General features: G+C 58.4%; 1 protein-coding gene across 1 annotated transcript in view; it reads right to left on the reverse strand.

The window, feature by feature from the left end:
- Positions 1-17627, reverse strand: part of NCOR2 (nuclear receptor corepressor 2) — a 222757-nt gene that overhangs the window by 47406 nt on the left and 157724 nt on the right. Inside the window, exons 18-20 of the mRNA XM_026058822.1 lie at positions 13091-13233; positions 6537-6684; positions 2770-3334 (exon numbers count right to left, since the gene is read on the reverse strand). Of these exons, the coding sequence (XP_025914607.1) occupies positions 2770-3334; positions 6537-6684; positions 13091-13233 (856 nt within the window). The remainder of the gene's footprint in view (positions 1-2769; positions 3335-6536; positions 6685-13090; positions 13234-17627) is intronic.

The following is a 17627-nucleotide window of genomic DNA, read 5'->3' on the forward strand; positions in this document are numbered from 1 at the left end:
CCGCAGTAGCTGCTGCTACATCTCACGCCTCCAGCCCGCTCTGCACCCCTGCCACCTCCCCGCAGAGGCACCCAGCAACCCTCCGTCCCCTCCGAGGGGAAAGCAGGATGCTGCAGACAGCTTGAGGCTTTCACAAGCGCAGCGAGAGCACCCACACCCCATCGGCGCAGGGTGGGCGAGCATCACCCCCGCATCCACGCACCCAGCGCCGTCCCAGACAGGGCGGATAACGCGGCATCTCGGCAGCGCAGGCTGCATGCTCAGCGCCTCTTCTGAGCATTCGCAAGTCACCCTGCAGCAGCTGAGCTGCGGTAACCGCCTGACAGCGAGCAGAGCTCAGCCTGTGGAAAAYGCAAGGTAACTAGGTTAGCTGAAGCTCCACTACTCTGCAGAGGGTTAAAGGCATGCAAGCAGAAAACCACCATGACCTGGCGACACGCAGTAAGGAGATAAGAGTCCAAGCCTGAAAGCTATGTCCCAGACTTACTGCTTCACCGAGCAATGCCGCTCATCTGCGTTTCACATTCTCAGCTACAGGGTTTCACTGCAAACAGCACACAAGCACTGGGAAGCTATGGGCTGTCCGCAGAGCCTAGCTTAGGAACCACTCATCTAGYGTGCAGGACACAAGAAAAGGCCACAGGTATATTCCAGCTCAGGCTAAGAAAACACAGAGTCTGAATTCAGCCTGGTCTGAGCACGGACAACGGCATGCAYGCCTCTAGTTTCAGCTGGATCCCTTTGACAAGGAGCAAAGCGATGCTGGGGAAGCTGCTCTGAGTCTGCGCGTGCAAAGTCCCTGCTGGGAGCACARCTTGCACAGACCCTTCTGAGCTGGCTGCAAACCACCTCTCCGGGCACTTCCCGGGATGCAGAGCAGGCCAGCAGGGCCGGCCGCGTGGGCTTGGCTCCGCGCTGGCTGGGAGCGCCGACCGCTTCGCCCGGGGAACGCCAGCTCGGCTGCTCTTGCTACACCTTTCCCATGCAGTCGGGCACTGCTATCACCTGCGTTTCACCACCAGACCAGATAAGCGGAGTGGCCCAGGAGCAGAGGGACGCCTGTTTAATACTTCATATTCCTGGAAGCTGGTATTTGTTTGGCAAGAGAAATATGTGCTCAGAGAGGAGCCCAGGAAGAAAAAGTTGCTCCCAAGGCAACTCACTCCTTTGCCACTGCAAAATTGGTAAAACCTGCTGCTGTCTTGCTTTCAGCTGGATTAATGCAAAACTTGAGGAGTTCAGTCCTGCTGGCCTCACCTTCTCTTGCAGGGAGGTTTTATCCCATCCGGGAAGGAGGAGACGGTGGGGAGGGGTGCATCTGCACCATCCCTGATCTGCAGCAATCCTGCTGCTTGGCAGGTTGGCAGTGAGAGGGGCTGCTCCCGCGGGGCGCCCGGACACGACGCAGGATGCTCCTCTGTTAGCGGCGCTCACCCACGAGATCCCAAATTCATCGCAGCAGAAGCGTGGGGACTAGTCCCCTTCCCCACCCGACGCTCCTGTTACGGCGGGGAAGCGCCTAGTCCTGCTGCTTTGGGTGGTTGATTTTTAGATCCCCCAGGCCACAGTACTGTGTGCCGCCCGCCCGGCCCTCGGGCACCCGTCTTGCTGCCAAATCGGCTCCCTGCGAGCCCACGGGACGGACACACGGTGTGGGCTGCCAGCCTCYGGTCCGGCTCCAAGGCGGGACAGCTGCCATTCCTACACATGGTGGCAGCGTGGGTTCAGGAGGCCCCTCCTGGCCCAGGAGCCAGCGTGGATGGAAGCAGGAGCCGTTAGAGAAAACGGCACTACAAAGACACGTATTTATATGTATTCTTTAAAAAAACAGGAAACCCTGTCCCATTTGCAAGGCTCTTGGGCAGGGAGGGCTGTGTGGCTGTGGTGGGAAGGGACGGGAGGGAACAGGGCGTTTCTCCTCCGAAAACACCATTGTTTCCATTCCCTGGCCCCAGAGCTACCCGTGAAGGGTCGGGGCCCCCTCCGCTGCCTGCACCGGGGGCTGTCCGAGGGCTCGGGAACGCAGTGGCGCAGGTGAAGACCCAATGGCGTCTACCACTGGGAGAACTCACACCTCCTACGCCACACAGGGCCGCCTTCTGCTCCTTCCACGGCCAGCATGGATAACTGACCTCTACTGATCAGAGCAGCATCTCCACCAAGGGACAACAGAAACATGGCTCTGAAGTGACTTCTCTCCTGCCAGCATCAATTCAAAGAGAAACTGCTCCCAACCCCAGCTCCAGGTAACCTGGTCTATGCCTCGGCACAACTCAGCTGGCCCCAAGGGCGCATCACCCGCTGCTGCACCACCCACGTGGCCCCTGGCCAGCAGACATGGTGGTTCTGCACCCCACACCTGCACACATCACACTGCCCATTGCTTCACGGCCCTGTTGCAAGCCATGGCCAAAGGGCTGCGGCCATGCAGCTGGGCATGGCCCTTTGCTTGGGGAATCGCCAGAGCCAGCAATAGCATCCAGGTCCCTGTCCTCACCTACCAGACATGGCCTGACCGTTTTCAGCACCAGTGGAGAAGGCATCATCCTCCAGCCCCTGGCAGCATCTTGGCTCTCGCTGCTTTGAAATTTAAGGGGATGGACAAGCAAGAGACCCAGTCTGGGCTCCTGTCTCCAGCAATGCCTAATTGGTGATATTGCCCAGAAAGACCTCATGAACGTGTACATGGCACTGCTGCACCCAGCAGACATCTCCGTGTCTTGTTCATGGGCCATGCACTTACCCACCACATGTTGCTGCCTTTCTTACCTGCTCTTGTCCACAGCATCCTGGTCGTCCATCTCATCCGCACTGCAGGTCGCGCTGGAGTCGCTATCGGGGTTCACGCCAGGGCCTTTACTGCCTTTATGACTCTCCTTCTTCTCAGCCTTGGGTGTCCCCTCTGCCCCTGCTGTTCCTCCACCACTGACACTGCTTTCCGCTTTCTTGTCATTCCCCTTGTCTTTCTCCTGGCTGTCTTCGTTCTCCTCCTTCTTCACCTCGCTCTTGCAGGGCTCCTCACTCTCCTTCTCCTCTGGCTCCTCCGTTTTCACCACGTCCACCACCAGGTCCTCTTGTGCCTTCTCCTCGCTGCTGGCTGTCTCAGGAGCTGCCTCTGGAGGAGGGCTGGTGGCAGGAGCAGGGTTGGTGGCAGGAGCAGTAGGAGCAGCAAGAGCATCGGGGGGTGTGGGAGCCTCTTCCAACTTGACTGCCGGTTCTGCGCTGGAGTCACCTCCTGGCCCGGGTGGTGCCTTGGCCCCGTTTTCGCCTCCCTCTTTGGCTTCGGGCCTTGGTGAGGGAATGCTCTCAGTGTCGGAGCTGTTATTTACTGCAGCTGAGAAAAGGGAAGAAATAAAAATAAGAATCAGACTGAGATTCTCACTTCCCATATCGCTGCCTCTGCCCCCTCCCATGGGAGGAGAACGCCCTCATTCCTCCGAGAGGGAGACAATCCCAGGGCTCAGAAGAGCTGTGCCGGGATCCCCTGCGCCCAGAGCCTACCAAGCCAAGAGATGCTCTGGGGTTTTCTTTGCTTGCCCAACCCAACAACTGGTCTGGCTATTGTTAACCCCCACCCAAACACAAAACCACACTCCCTGCAAGCCTGAAAACCAAGCAACTGGGAAGCAGGGCTACGATCAAAAACCGTGGCTGCGGGCTGCTCTGCCACGTTCAGCAGGACAGGCACTGCGTCCTCCTCACTTCGCTCACCCATAGCTCAGAGCTCCTCAGCTTTGCTTCCCGCAGCCTGGGCACCTTCCCGACTCCCTGCTCGCACGCCGGCACAGCATTGCTGCTAACTTACGGTGCCCTGACCCTGTCTCTRCCACCCCCGGGGCAGCCAAGGGAATGTCCCAAAACACTGCGTGTGTTTGTTGTTATTTAAGCCACCAGTGTCAAAAGGAAAGGAGGTCAGGGTCAGTGAAAGCAAAGCTCTGCCAGTGTTTCAGGACAGGTTAATCATTAAATGTAAAGGATCATTCTCAAATCTAACGCCTTGAAACAAGCTAAAAACACAAGTGTTCATGCATCACTACAGGTGAAGATGCTGCTGAGAGATTGTTTCTATGGCTGGAGAAAGGATCGTTTTCTCCAGAACTTCCCGGTACAAACACGCCAAGGGCCAGGAGGATCGCTCGGCTTTCAGGGTCCAATCTCAACACTTCTCCCTCGGGGCAAAGCTCTCTCACACTCGTGTAAGAAGGGGCAAAGTGGTTTCCTCACGTGCGTCAATCAGTGAGATGCAGTCACCCAAGGATGATGGTCACAGGACTGACAGGACACAGATTTACAGTATGTTTGGTCAAAATCTCACTTAACAACACACCTGATGCTACTGCTAATGTGAGTACAATCCAAAAGCAGCTTGTCCCTGGTTGAACCAAGCTTTAGGCTCCAGTGCATTCACTCCAGACACTGAAGCCACGATGGCAGAGCGTGAACTGCGAGCAAGCTGTGCCCTGGATGGAGAGGGGAACAGCACCAGCCACGCAGTCTGGCTGTCTGTATGTGCCCCGTTCACCGGGGCGCTAGGCGAACGGCACACGTGCCTGCTCTTCACGAGCACGAGAATTGGATGCAGACAAATAATCATGCAATAAAAACCATGCCAAGACCTTCTCCCTGGTCCACTGCCAGCCAAATGGCCCCCCGATCCTACGGTATTCACTACGCACCGCCAAATGTCACCCAGGAGCCAAGCAGGCTTCTGAGGCATAACGCTGCTCTGACATTTCTGTGCCCATGACATTTCATCCACCTCTGCTTACACGTTTATTCAGCTCAATAGCCCACTTTAGAAATAGTCCCCCTCCGCCCAACGGGATGAATACGAAATGAGAACCGGAGCTCTAGGAACGTAAAGCTTCAGAGTGTGTCAAGCGATCTGTCTTTAATCTTAAAAATACATTGTTTCCTCTCAACCACTCTCACAAAGAGCAATAACTACCTTTTACATTGTGCCTCTGAGTCACATATCACCTCGCACAAAGATTTACCTGGAATCTGCCTTGTAATGAGTCACTTTCAACAATGACTTGAAAAGATTTTCAATTTCGAGTCCCATTAGCCAGGGTGCTAAGGCCAGGAATCAGCGTGGTGCTAGCAGTGCTAGTTAAGTTATTAAATTACTTTGACAAAAGTCAAATGGGGCTATTGTTGGAAAATTATGCACATTTTCTCCAAACTCGCTGCTGCGCTTTCTAAGCGATAAATAGCTAAAATTGTCACTTTCAAATTGTTTCCTTTCTTTGGTATGGCTGAGAGAGAGGAAAACGCTCCCTTAAAAGGAAAATGAGGAGGAAAAAACCTGCCAAGGTGCATCAGCCTCACACTTTAGGGACCGCGGCTCCTTCTGCTTCCCAGGGGAGCAAGGACCTCCTTGAGCTCAGCTGTCTCAGGCAGGAGGGTCAGCGACGCCCTGACGGGATGGGGATGGAGCACCGCAAACCCGATGGGTTATTCCTCCTTGAGGCCGTGCTCCCGCATCCCGGAGGCATCGCTGTGGGCCGGCGTTGGCTGCTGCTGCTGCGCTCCCTGCCTGCACCGCCGGCAGGCCGGTGCCTCTCTGCTTGCTCTCCTCCAGTGGCTTCCCCATGGCCTCTCCTCTAGACCACGCGGCGCCTGCTATCTAAGCCCGGCGTGTCCCTGGGCTCTGCCAAGCCGCGCAGGGACAGGCCTTTAGAGGAAAACAACAGGGAATCTGATCTGCAAGAGTGCAAAAGCGTGCCAGGCCCTGCGATAAGCCGAGCGCTCTGGGGACTGCGGGCTGATGGAAATCACAAATACAAGGGCTGTCTCTTCCTCAAGGGGAGGAAAAAAGTCCCTGGGGAACACGCAAAGTGCCACCTTTGCTGGGAAGAAGCAGGTCGCCTGGGTGGGCAAGGATTGGAGGGGAGCAATGCACACGGAGAGCTGTTTTCCCATGGTGGCTGTACTGGTGAGACCTGCGACCAACAGCAAATTTGGGTGACAAAGTCCATCCCCCCCGCTGCTTCCAGGGGATCCCTGTATGTGCAGCCTCAAAGCAGGGGCCGAGGAGCCCATGGACCACGGAGAAGGTGCCAGAGGGCAGTGCCATCCGGGTCGCCCCATTCCTCGAGAGTCTGCCGTGGCTTCGAGAGCAGCCGACAGCCTCCCCACCTGGACCCTGGGGAGGCCCCCAGGCGTCCGGCAGCCACGGCGGAGGCCAACTGGTAACCGAGCTCCTGCCATTGCACGACCTTCCCAAAATAAACATCCCTCCAGACAGACACTGGAGGAGGGCAGTGATCCAGGGCAGTCCTTGCAAGCGTGAAATCCAGAGGCATCCGAAAGGTCACGAGCACCTCGTGCTGCAGGACAGTGTCACCTTGGTGCCTCTTCAGGGTGACAGACACCCTTGGCAGACGCTGCCCCTTGGGAGCACTGACATTTGCAGGCTGAGGCAGCCAGAGGTGCAAGGTGCCAAGCAGGACCTAGAGCACCCAGCCGCGGTCAGCGGGCAAAGCCAGGACAGCCGAGCATGTCCCCCCCACCGCTGCCCTGGCTCTCCTCACCTTCGGCCTCCTCAGCCATCTCCTCTTCGTTGCCGCTCGTCCCCGACACCTCCATTTCCTCGTCCTCAGCTGCGGGAGGGAAGGCAGCTTCTTCATTTTGCACGGCGGTGCCTTTTTTCTTTTTCCTCTTTGCGTTCCTTTCTTTCTCCTAGGGAAGAGGCAGAGAAAGGTCAGGAGGGATGTCACATCGGCTTGCCCCCATGCCGGGGTATGGCACGTGCCTTCGCACCAGYGCCGCTGGGGAACGCACCACGCGCTGCCAGCACGAGGGATGCTAACACTGCCACGGCCCCCAGCCCCCGAGTCCTACAGCTCCCCAGGTGAACTCTCCTAAAAGTGGTCCCCAGGACCAGGCTCGCCTGCCGAAAGACCAATGAGCCTGCGGCGCTGTCTCGCCAGGCCAAAAACCTTGGGGCAGAGCGGGAYGTGGAGCACAAGGGGCATCTGGCTGTGCTGCTGCCCTTTTGGGGAGGAGCGTGACCCAAGGGAAGCCCTGGGGACCCCCCAGTCCCACGCGTGGAGCAGACGGGCTCAGACCCACAGAGGTGGTGCTCCTCCACGGGACGGCTGGAGCGGGATCCATCGGACACCGCTGCCGAGCTGCAGTCAGGGTGCAGCCTCTCCTCCCCCAGAGCTCAGCGCTGACAGCGACCTGAAGGCCACCCGGTCTCCCTGGCAGAGCTGGGGCCCAAGCCGCGGTAAACCTCCGCGGGAGGGACGTCACTGGCACATAGACAAGTGACGCGTGTGCAAAAGTCAGCAGCTCAGGGCTGGAAACAGCCAGGCAGTTCAACCGTCTGATCCTTACGTCTGCGTTACGTGTTTGTATTACGTGTTTACTGGGACTACCTCCCAGCTCCTCGAACGCGCGTGGCCCCCCCGTCCTGACGCTCCTCTGGAGATAGCAGAGCTGATAACCCAGGTGCACTGCAGTTTTCCTGCATCCCACAGCAGGTGCTGCCAAAGGACTTTACTCCCTGCGCCCTGGGGCTGCTGCCGCCGGTGGGACGCTCAGCACGTGACGGCAACCCGCGGGCGCTGGCAGACGCATTTGTGAGCGCCGACCCCCGGGAGACACGGGGCTGCCCAGCAAGCGGAGCAGCCAACGCGGCAGCACTGAGCCCCCTCAGGCCCCATCCTGCCTCCAGCCCCAGGGCAGCGCCGTCCCGTCTCTCCAGGGCACGCGCCGCACGGACGTGGGCACGCACACGCTGCTCCCTCCCAGAAACCCCCTGGCCCAAAGTAAAAGCCTCAGTTTTGCTATTGTTTCCTGCTCTTGTTGCTTGAGTAAATATTACCAGTAGGAACAGGCCCATCATCTCCGGCTTTCTCTGCAAACCCCACACAAATGACGTGTGTAGGACGTTTATTTACATGGATGAAAAGATAAAGCCGTGGCGGAAACGCTAACTTTGCTTTTAGATCTCTCTGTTGGGAAGAGCTGATTCTTTCCCTCCCCCTCGCCCCAACTTTTCAATCCTTTAAAAAACTTCCAGATAAAACAAACAAATACAACTGCTTTCTGCTTGGAAACGCTGCTTGCTCAAAATCTATTTTTATCAAACTGGGCAGGAGAAAGGAAAAAGCGCACTAGAGAAATCGCTGTTTGAACGTGCGGAGACACAGGGACAGGAGCAAAGGGCTCCTCCGTGCCCTTCTCCCACCGCTTCGCGGCCCCTCTCGGTGGCCGTCGCGGCAGCGGCCAGAGCGCTGCCAGCGTTGACACCTTTGTCAAGGCAATGATTCAACAACCGCGTGTTTTGGTCTGAAGCAGCAATTCCACATCATGCTAATGCAATGACAAAGCTCCTACGTTACTATGGCAAAGACTTCTCTGCCTCCCTGCCTCTTACTCACGTATCTGTGACTCAGTCGAACCAAGGAGCAGGCTCTCCGCTAGGGAATTATCTGGGAAGCAGCCTCTGCCTCAACACCATACTTGGCTTTTGCGCGGTTGCTGAAGAGCAAAGCAGCAGGACTCTGCACGCGCAGGGACGGAGGCTGCTCGCGGAGCGGAGCAGCGAGGTGTCTTTGGGGCCGTGCAAATCCCTTGTACGGCAGATTGCCACTGCCTAACGCAAGGCAGACGGTAAAGCAAGATGAGGTGGGATCCAGGGAGCAGAGCTAGGCTGCAGGTAGGGATACACGCAGGCCCCAGCCTCCCCCACCTGCAATTCCAGGAGCTCCAGGCCCCTGGTACAGTCTTGTTCTTGGCAGCTTCTCAAGGAAAGGGGACCTTTCCTGCTCTGCCCACGTAAGGCAGCCGGCACACCAGGGCCCACCTCTGAGCCAGGCTCCTAACCACCACTGCAGGACAAACGTGTTCATTCGAGCAGGACCTCTCTCCAGTGTGTGGGGCAAAGCGAAGCAGCCGAAAGGGAGGCTCCACTCAAGCTCCATCGGGAAGACATGGAAGAGGCTCTTTGGGCAGTGCCTGGAACGAGGTGCCTCCAATCACACGGATGTGCTCTTCATAACCCAAGCAGGAAACAGGGAGGCCATGGGAAGGTTTCAGGACTATTTGCAACAGGCACTTCCTCGCTGATTTGTGTTATTCCAGCCCCTGGGGACTCATCCCTTATGCTCTGCTCTCCACCTACCATCAAGTATTTTTGCAAGATCATCCAACGCTTCAGGATTTGGTGCCAGTCTGCCTCACTGAGACCCACTGAAGAGATGCTCTGTGGACAGTGAGGACGCTGAACACCATACCAGGGGACACGGGTGAAGAAGCAGCACCTAAGCCTCAGCCCCTCTTGCTCTGTAATCCTCGACGTGTCACTCCACGTCCGTTCCTCCGTGCGGCCATCCCAGGCACCTGGGGTTACTGTGGCAGCTGGTGTTTAGCCAGCTCCGTTACGCTGACTCCGAGCCCGGCGAGGATCAGCAGCTCTTTCCCTACCTCCGCTCCTTCCACTCCTGGCGCTGGATCCTGCCTCCCCCCGCGCAGCTCGCCTGCGCCGTCGCTCCTGGAGGAGGAGGTGGGGAGGAGGCCATGCCAACAGCCCACGGACATGACATCTTCCTGGCCATCTGCCCCACAGGGGAAGCAGCAGCCCAGACAAATTTGGCCTCTCCTCGCGATCGCCACCTGACACGGCAGGAACAGCCAAAACAGCTTTCAACCCCTGCTCCTGATACAGAGCCGTCATTCTATTTACCTCCCATCAGCATCTGTTTCAGCCCTTCCTAACAGCACCATCAGGCACTCCCAGATTGGTATGACATAATGATGCATATTTGAGACTATATTAGAGCTGGATCTAACCACAGGATGACAAAGTAACGCCTGTGCTCTGTCCCAGGCCTGGCGCTGGGAATAGCCAGCCGGTCCCCAGTCCTTCAAACCTCGCTAGAGTTTCACAGGCCTTGCAGCGGCAAAACGGGAGATCCCCCCGCTGCTGCGTTTCTAAAAAGCCATGGTTAGAGCCAGAAGAGACGCAGCCCTGGGACCCCGCAGACAGGACCTCTCTGCSCACCGGGGCAAGCAGGGCCTTGGCCTCTAGCCCAAGACCGAGCGTGCCGCACAAATGCAAGGAAGACTCGTTCATCCTCCAAAAGAGGAGACCAGCAGGCTTTCCTCCCGGATCAGCTCTGCAATCTGAATCCTGAATCCAGCATCACCCAAAAAGCACAGAATCACAGAAACGCTGCTTGGAAGGGGCTTCACGAGGCCTCCTGCTCAAAGCAGAGCCACCACCAGYGCTCGACCAGGTGTATCCAACTGACCCGTCCTAGTTTCATGAGTTAAAAGAAGCCCAAGCGTTCACTAGACCAAAGTGACTATCGCCCAGCAGAGGTCTGTGGCGAAGACAGCGTCTAATCTCCAGCTGCTAACAAAAAGAGCAGCTCTGAGAGGACACCGTGTATCAAAATCCCCGCTTTCCTTAAACGCCGAGATTACAGAGCGCAACATACAGAAGGTCAAGGCTAAGTGACGCTGATGCCTGGGACGCATCTGAGCCGCTCAACAGCAACACTAAGCCAAAACACACAGCAGTGCAGATAAAACGAAGCCTCAAGGTGGCTGGACTCCACCACGGGAGTAACGGGCTGCCCGCTCCAAGGGGCAGACGTCCCAGTCCAGCGGCACGCTGGCAGAGGGACAGGGCGAGGAACCCGTGGCTTGTGAGGACCTGGCCCTGCCGTAGCCGGGGCTGCAGCGGGATTCCTCTCCTCGAATACACTGGAGAAAGGGAAAAATCTGGGCATCTTGTAAGCGCTGTGCAGCTCAGAAGAAGGGGGGAAACGCGGCTCTGCGCGCTGACCCAGACCAGTACCAGTCACCTTTGCAAACCAACCCCTTCTCCTTTCTAACGCACCGGATGCTTGGGGACAGCGCAGGTCCCACCTCACCTGCCCCCTTGACCCCCGAGCTCCTCGGGCTCTGGCCAGGCCAGGGCTCAGCCCGCAGTGTCGCCTGTCCCTCGGGGTCAAGGGCTTGCAGAAATGCCCAGCATCATCCCACCAGCCAGCTGCAGGGAAGCGGGACATCCCACTCCACACTGTGCTCTGCCACATTTCGGGGTGTGAGGGACCTCGCCAGGMTCTGCTTCCCATCCTAAACTGGTTATCAACACGGGCTCGATCCCTGCAGCTTCTCCACGTCGTCCGCATGCTGCTAAAACCCAGCCCGGGTGGGGAGAAACCTGGCTTAGGGAGGGAGCCCTTCAAACCTGTGTCACAACCTATCTGGAGGAGGAGGCTACAAAATATTAATGAGCTACATTTGGGAAGCTAATGAGATCTGCTAATTAAGTTTACTCTCCTTAAGCAAGATGAGGAAAAGCAGAACCAATTTGTTTCCCTGCACATTATCAGCACTAGCTGCTGGTGGCGAGGTCAGGGAATATATTGGGGATTTCATGGCAAAACTACCTGATGACACACTGGCTTGCCACATGCTTACTCTGCAGAGGTCAAGGCTGACTACTGGGTCTAGGAAGAGATTAGGAGGCCTGGTTCGCTTGTGAATATATTTAGGAGTCAGGAAGGAAGGTCTATGGCAATTTAATCTCAGTTGTTCTTTTATTTTATTCAGCTTTCTGGCATCTGCTGTTGCCACAAAACAATAGAGCACAATAAATAACAGCTGAACATTCATTGTTCTTCTACAAAACCGAATCCCATAGCCTCGAATGCTCAAAAAATAAAATGATGATGCTGATATAAACTGCAAGTGAGAGTGAGCAATTAGACTGGAAAAGCCTAGTGGCTGCCTTGGAGGGACGGATACAGGGAAAAATGTGGTTCTGCAGAAAAACACTTCTGTGATATAATTTCTGAAACATTAGGAAGCAGAGTAAATTAATATACACCGATTCCATTGCCAGCTAAGCCGTATGATCTTATTTCAGATTCTCCTCAGTAATGAACAATGATATCTTTATAACATTTTATATTCAGAGGGCTTTATGCACATTTCATTCCAGTCTTTATATAGTTTTTTTTTGCTCTTTTGTATAGTTTGTTTGCTTTGTTTCTAAAAACAATTCAGTGAAACATGGGAACACAGGAGTGTCTCTGTGCATAGAGAATTAATAAAAAAAAAGAATCGCCAATGTCTTCTCTCTTTCTCATTCCTATAGACTGACTAGGATATTAAATTCCTGGGTGAGTCATTGAATGTTTTCCTGTCTTTCTTTTTACTCTTGCTGTAATAGCTTGCTTGGAGAGATTCCTGCATTGAACATTGTCCTTTGCATTTTCAAAGCACCCCTTGGGGGTTTAGCCATGTGAATTCTATTAGCCAGAAACTGGGAACCCCAGGATACTCTACAAATGAAATAATTATAATCCTTAGTTGCTCTGTAGCAGTCTGCCTTATCTCCAGAAGGCTGAGCAAGCCCCACGTTATCCACACCCTGCACCTTATGCAAGAAGAGCAGCAGCATCAGCCCATTCTGACAGGGAAACCGAGGCACAGAGAGATGAGCACATTTTCTTGCAGTCACAAAGAGAACCGACATCCGTGTCGGGATTAGCTTTCCAGTCTTCTCAGCGTTATGATTTCGGGCTAAGCCTCCCCTTTCCTTTCATTGTCCTGAAACCCCGCAAGGAAACCCCACATTTTGGGGGGTAAATTGGCTGTCCTCACCTTTAGTTCAGGTGTCGGCACTGCTGCGGGGTCTACGGTACCCAAAGATTTCAACAGAAACGTGGTGAACTGCTGGGCCCAATTCTGTTCGCCCCTCCATGGGGTGAAACAGCACAACTCCACTGGCTTCAAGGGATTTACACAGCTGGGAGTCAGCTCACATTCTGGCTAACACGCAGCAACCCTGCTCTCCCTTCTGCTTCCTTTCATCTCCCCGAGCATCAGCCGTGCTCCAGAAGACGGGGTACGCTCTCACACAGCAACCCCCCTCTGCAGACCTCTTGGGACCAAACAGACAAATGGCCCCTTCCTGCATCGCTCAAGCTGCCCGTGCCCGGCATTTTCAGACCAGTACGTTCTCCAGGATGAAAGATTTCCCCCTCGGCTACGGGAACAACGCAAGTGTTTGCTGGGAAATATCTGTGGCGCCCGGTGTGGGCTGAGATAGGATTCTTACCATTTTTAGTTTGTGCTGCTGTAGGATCTCGTCCAGGTTCTGTCTCTTCTTGTAGTTGAAGTAGAAGTTTTTGCACTGCGACACAGTCTTGGAGCCCACCATCCTGGCAATGGCCGACCAGTTCCGCCCATGCTCAAGGAGACCTGCGGTCACGGGAGGGAGAAAAGGAGAAGGCTTTAAAACCAGATAAACTCGCACAAGGGCAGCATTATTCGCACAGGATGGGAAACACCCTTTGTGCAAGCCAAACTCCACAGGAACAATATGGTCACCAGCACCCGTCCGCAAGCCTTCCCAGGCCAGCGGATGACTTTCAACAGCCTGTTTTTCTTTCCAAGGGAAAAAGGCACTCGGCTGACTATCTAAGGAACAAAACACATCCCACAGCCGCATCGCTCAACAAGCCGCCGACAGCCCTGCCTCTCCGGGCAGGCAGGGGGGACGCGGGGGCTCCCTTCCCTGCCTTTTGGGATGGGACTGGGAGTTGTTGCCGTGCCCAGGAGAACYTGGGGCAGCAGGCCTCTGTCCCTACCGAGGAGCAAAGGCTCCTTCCGCCCTCCTGAGCCCTGGTGACGGGTTAAACTGGGGTGACACGGGAGCTGAGAGGGTCAGAGCACAGAGTCCTGTTATGGATGGGGAGGCGGGAGCCGGGCAGACGGGAAGGAAGAGCCCAGGCAAGGGAGGTGAGCCATCACGGCAGCACGGAGCCGGCTAAGCCCAGGTAACTTCCCCTGCTGGGAAGAGGCGTGCCGGGGGATTAGCACTAATCGCAGGCTCATGAGCAAGAGCAATTTTGCAGGTCAGGCATCACGCCAAGGGCTGGCAACCCCAGCCAGGCAGAGCCACCCGAGCACCGGGCTCCTGCCAGGGCCGGGGCAACCCAGAGGGGCGGAGGAGGAGGAGGATGGAGCAAATCATCACCCTGTGGCCTCGGGGCCTCCACAGTGGGGTCTGGGCACCTCCAGCCCTCCAGCTGCCGTGCCCCTTTGCATGGCAGGGACAYGCATGCCCAGGGACGTGAAGCGACTTGCCGGAGTCACACGGGCAAGGTGTCGGGGCAGGGAGCTCAGTCTGGGTCTCAGGTCTGCAGGTGAACGCCCTAATCTCATCACTAGGCTGTCGTGTCTCAGCACGGYGCTGCGCGGCAGCCCCCGTACCCGTCTGACACAGCGAGGTGTCGAGGATTGGACACGTGCCTCTGCCGGGTGCCGCAGGCAGCCGGTGCTCAGGCTGACGGTATTAGACACCCGGGTGGGAGGAACTCTGCGGTCCGGGAGACGGGAGAACAGCACAAACCGTCGGCAGCCTGAGCAGGGTATCTGCCGGGGACGGGAGGCAGATGGTTGCACTGAAGGTGGGAGGCACAACAGCATACGCACCAGCCCAGGGACACGTGCACCCGCACCCCGCTCTGTCCGTCCCAGACTCCTGGAGGTGACCAGGGCTAGGACTGTCCAGGCTTTCCAGAAAATAACACCTGGTAGCCTGCGGTCCTTCCCATGACCTGGATTGCCTTGCCTGGGGCCATCCTTGGCCCCGTGGCTTGTGAGCTCTTGCAGAAGACAGCGTGCTGGAGAGCAGCACAGCCTCTCCAGGGGTTTCCCTGACCCTGCAGCCTCCCTTGGACATGGCAGGGTGGCATAGGGTCTTTCCCGCAGCACCAGTCCTTCCCATGGGGCTGGAGCACCCATCAAGCTGTGGGAGCTGTGCAGCCCAGCTGGGTTGTGCTGTCCGGCTGGCTCCAGGCAGCCCTTGCTGCAAGAGGTGGCTTTCCAAAAGCCAGCATGGAATGAACCTGCTCGGAGCATCTTCCTCTTTCATTAGGGGTTTTTCTGTCCGCAAGCACCATCTGGGGAGCCCAAGACCCGGGAGCACCCAGAGGTCTCCTTCCTCTATCCCTAAATCCTCCCTGGCTGCCCAGAGCCGCACAGACCCGACCCCGTGGGGCGAGGGACCCCGACGAGGCGCAGGCAGGGACCCCGCAGGCCGCAGCAGCCTGCCAGGGAAGAGATCGACCGTGCCCCAACCTAGCCCCAACCCCAGCCCTTGGCCAAGCTGCTGCCACGTGTCACCTTCAAGCCGCTCTCTGGAGRTATGGCCCAGCGCAGAGAGCCTCTGCTCCAGCGCAACAAGAAAAACCCAGGGGGACAGATGCTCATCTCATCTCAGCACAGCACGAGCTCGAGCAATCAGGGGTCGAGGGAAGCACCTCCGGCCAGGGCATGTGCGTACGTGCATGSGGAGGGCATGACTGGGGGGGTCTGTGGAGCTGCAAACAAGGAAGTTTGCGTTGAATAGATGGCAATGTGTATTTTGAGACAGGTGAAAAAAAAAMMCACCCTTCTCCTTGCCAGGCTCTGGAGGAAGCCAGCTGCATCCAGCACAGTAAGGGTTAAAATGCAAACGGTGCCTGGATCCTGCCCCGTCCCAGCACCAGGGCTTATCACATTGCATGTAGCACACAGGCATCACACAGCGCGCTGAGCACCACAAAAGGCCGCCGCAAGCCAAGAAACAAGCCTGCGCTTTAACTCTGAAACTCCCAGTGCCGCTCGGGCAAAGCCCACGAGCTCCGCCGCCGCCGCCGCCGCCACGCTCACGCGCTGGGACTTTTCGGAAAGGATGTCCGGCCGCCGACCGCGGGCGATAACCCGCCGGGGTGGGAGCCTCCCCCCRCGAGCAGCTGCGGGGGCAAACCGGACGGTCCCGCGTGTCGCAGCCGGCCGAAGCCGCCGCCGGGGGCAAAGGCCTCGCAGGCTGGTGGCGATGCTCCCCACGGCGCGCTCGGAGCGGCCGCGTTCGCCTCGGCGCCCGGCGGAGGGAAGCGCGAACGGGCAGGGCCCGCGGCAGAGCCGCGAGGGGGGCGGAGGGGCCCTTTTCCGCCGGTGCCAGCGCGCCCGGGAGCGGCGCGACCTTTGCTAGCCGTGCGCGACCGGGCGATGCCAACTCCCGGCTGCCCTTTCCCCTGCTCGGCCGGCCGGCCAGCTGCGTCCCCACCGCGTGGCATGGCCCCAACACCCCCCCCCCCCCCCCCCCCGGGGCAGCCCGCCCGCCGGGGACCCCGCGGGGAGGAGCGTGCCGCGGCCCGGCCGGGCGCTCGCAGGCGGTCCCAGGAGGACCAGGCTGCGCCCAGACCCCGGGGGGGGAACCCAGCCGCTCTCGTCTTTGCATTAAAAAAAAAACAACACAGCAGATCAGCAACACCTGCCTTCCCCAACCGCAGCTATCTGCGCGCCCGGGGAGGGATCAGCCGGCCAGCTCGGCCGAGGCGGCGGCACCCCCGGCCCCCGGCCCCCCTCTGCAACGCGCGGACGATCGCTTTGCAGCGCCACTGAAACTACGGCTAGCGGAGTTGCAGGCTCCTAGCGAAGGCGGCTCTCGGTGGCGCGGGGTGGGGGCACCGGCCCCCGGCCCCGCCGTCAAACACGCAACGCGACAACGCGCACCGCCGCCGGGGTTAACCCCGTCCTCGTCGCTGCCGCCGTACTTACACGCTCTCGGTCGGGCTTCAGCCGGCAGGGGACCTGCCCGGAGCATGCGGCGGCGGCGGGCCGGGGTGCAGGCGGGCGCCGGGGCGCCGCTTCAGAGCCCCCCCGGGCGCGCCGAGCCGCCGCGCCGCGCCGGGAGCGCTCCGCTGGCGCCCGCCCCGCTCATCTTGCTCTCGCTCCCTCGCGGCAGCCGGAGACGGAGAAGAAAGCAGAGCCGGTTCCTTAAATCCTGGGGGCGCGAGGGTTTCAGAGCCATGGGCGGCCAGCGGCGGCGACGGCGGCGACGGGGCGCCGAGGCTGCGGAGCGGGTCTCCGGCGGGAGCCTCCTGACCCCGCCGCCAGAAGTTGCTGGGAACACATGCTCCGGGCTCAGCGGCGCTTCCTCCCGCGAGGCCGCCGGGCGAGCGGCATCCTCCGCGCTCCTCCCGCGCCGCTCGCTCCGCCGAGCTTTCCGACCGGCTGCAGCCGCGCTTGTTAAGGTGGATGCAAGAGCCGCCGGGGGGGGGGATTTTTTTTCCTCCCCCCCCAACCCCCTCGCCTCACCTCCTTGCTCTGCAGCGCGGGGCTAGGGGCAGGGGAGTCTGTGCAGTTTCAGGAGATGCCCGACGTWGCCAAGAAAAAAACCGAAAATATAAAGCGGAGAAGGAGGCGAGGGGAGGGAGCCGGCGGCGGCGGCGCGCTGCAGCTCGCTGCTGCCAGCCGAGGGCCGGCGAGCCGGTGCCGCCGCCGTTCTGCGCGCGGAGCGGCGAGCGAGCGCTAATCTTTTCCTCCGGCTGACCCAGGGCTCGYTTCGGCTGAATGTGACCTCTAGACAGAGCATTAATAACGAACGTGGCACCGGCCCAAGCTGACAAGGGGTGCGGCCGCTTGGCACTCGCCGCCTCCCTCCCTCGCGCTCACTTTCTGTCTCCCTCGCTCTCGCCTGAATGTCAGCGGCAGGGGGAGCGATCCAGGAAAACAAAGCTGCGCTAATAGTTTCCTCCGCTCTGAAGTGAATCAAAGGCGCTTTTCTTTCGGGGAGGCGCACGCCGGCGAGCGCCGCGGCCCTG

Source organism: Apteryx rowi, unplaced genomic scaffold (genome assembly GCF_003343035.1).
Source record: "Apteryx rowi isolate R43461 unplaced genomic scaffold, aptRow1 scaffold_15, whole genome shotgun sequence".
Classification (NCBI taxonomy): domain Eukaryota; kingdom Metazoa; phylum Chordata; class Aves; order Apterygiformes; family Apterygidae; genus Apteryx; species Apteryx rowi.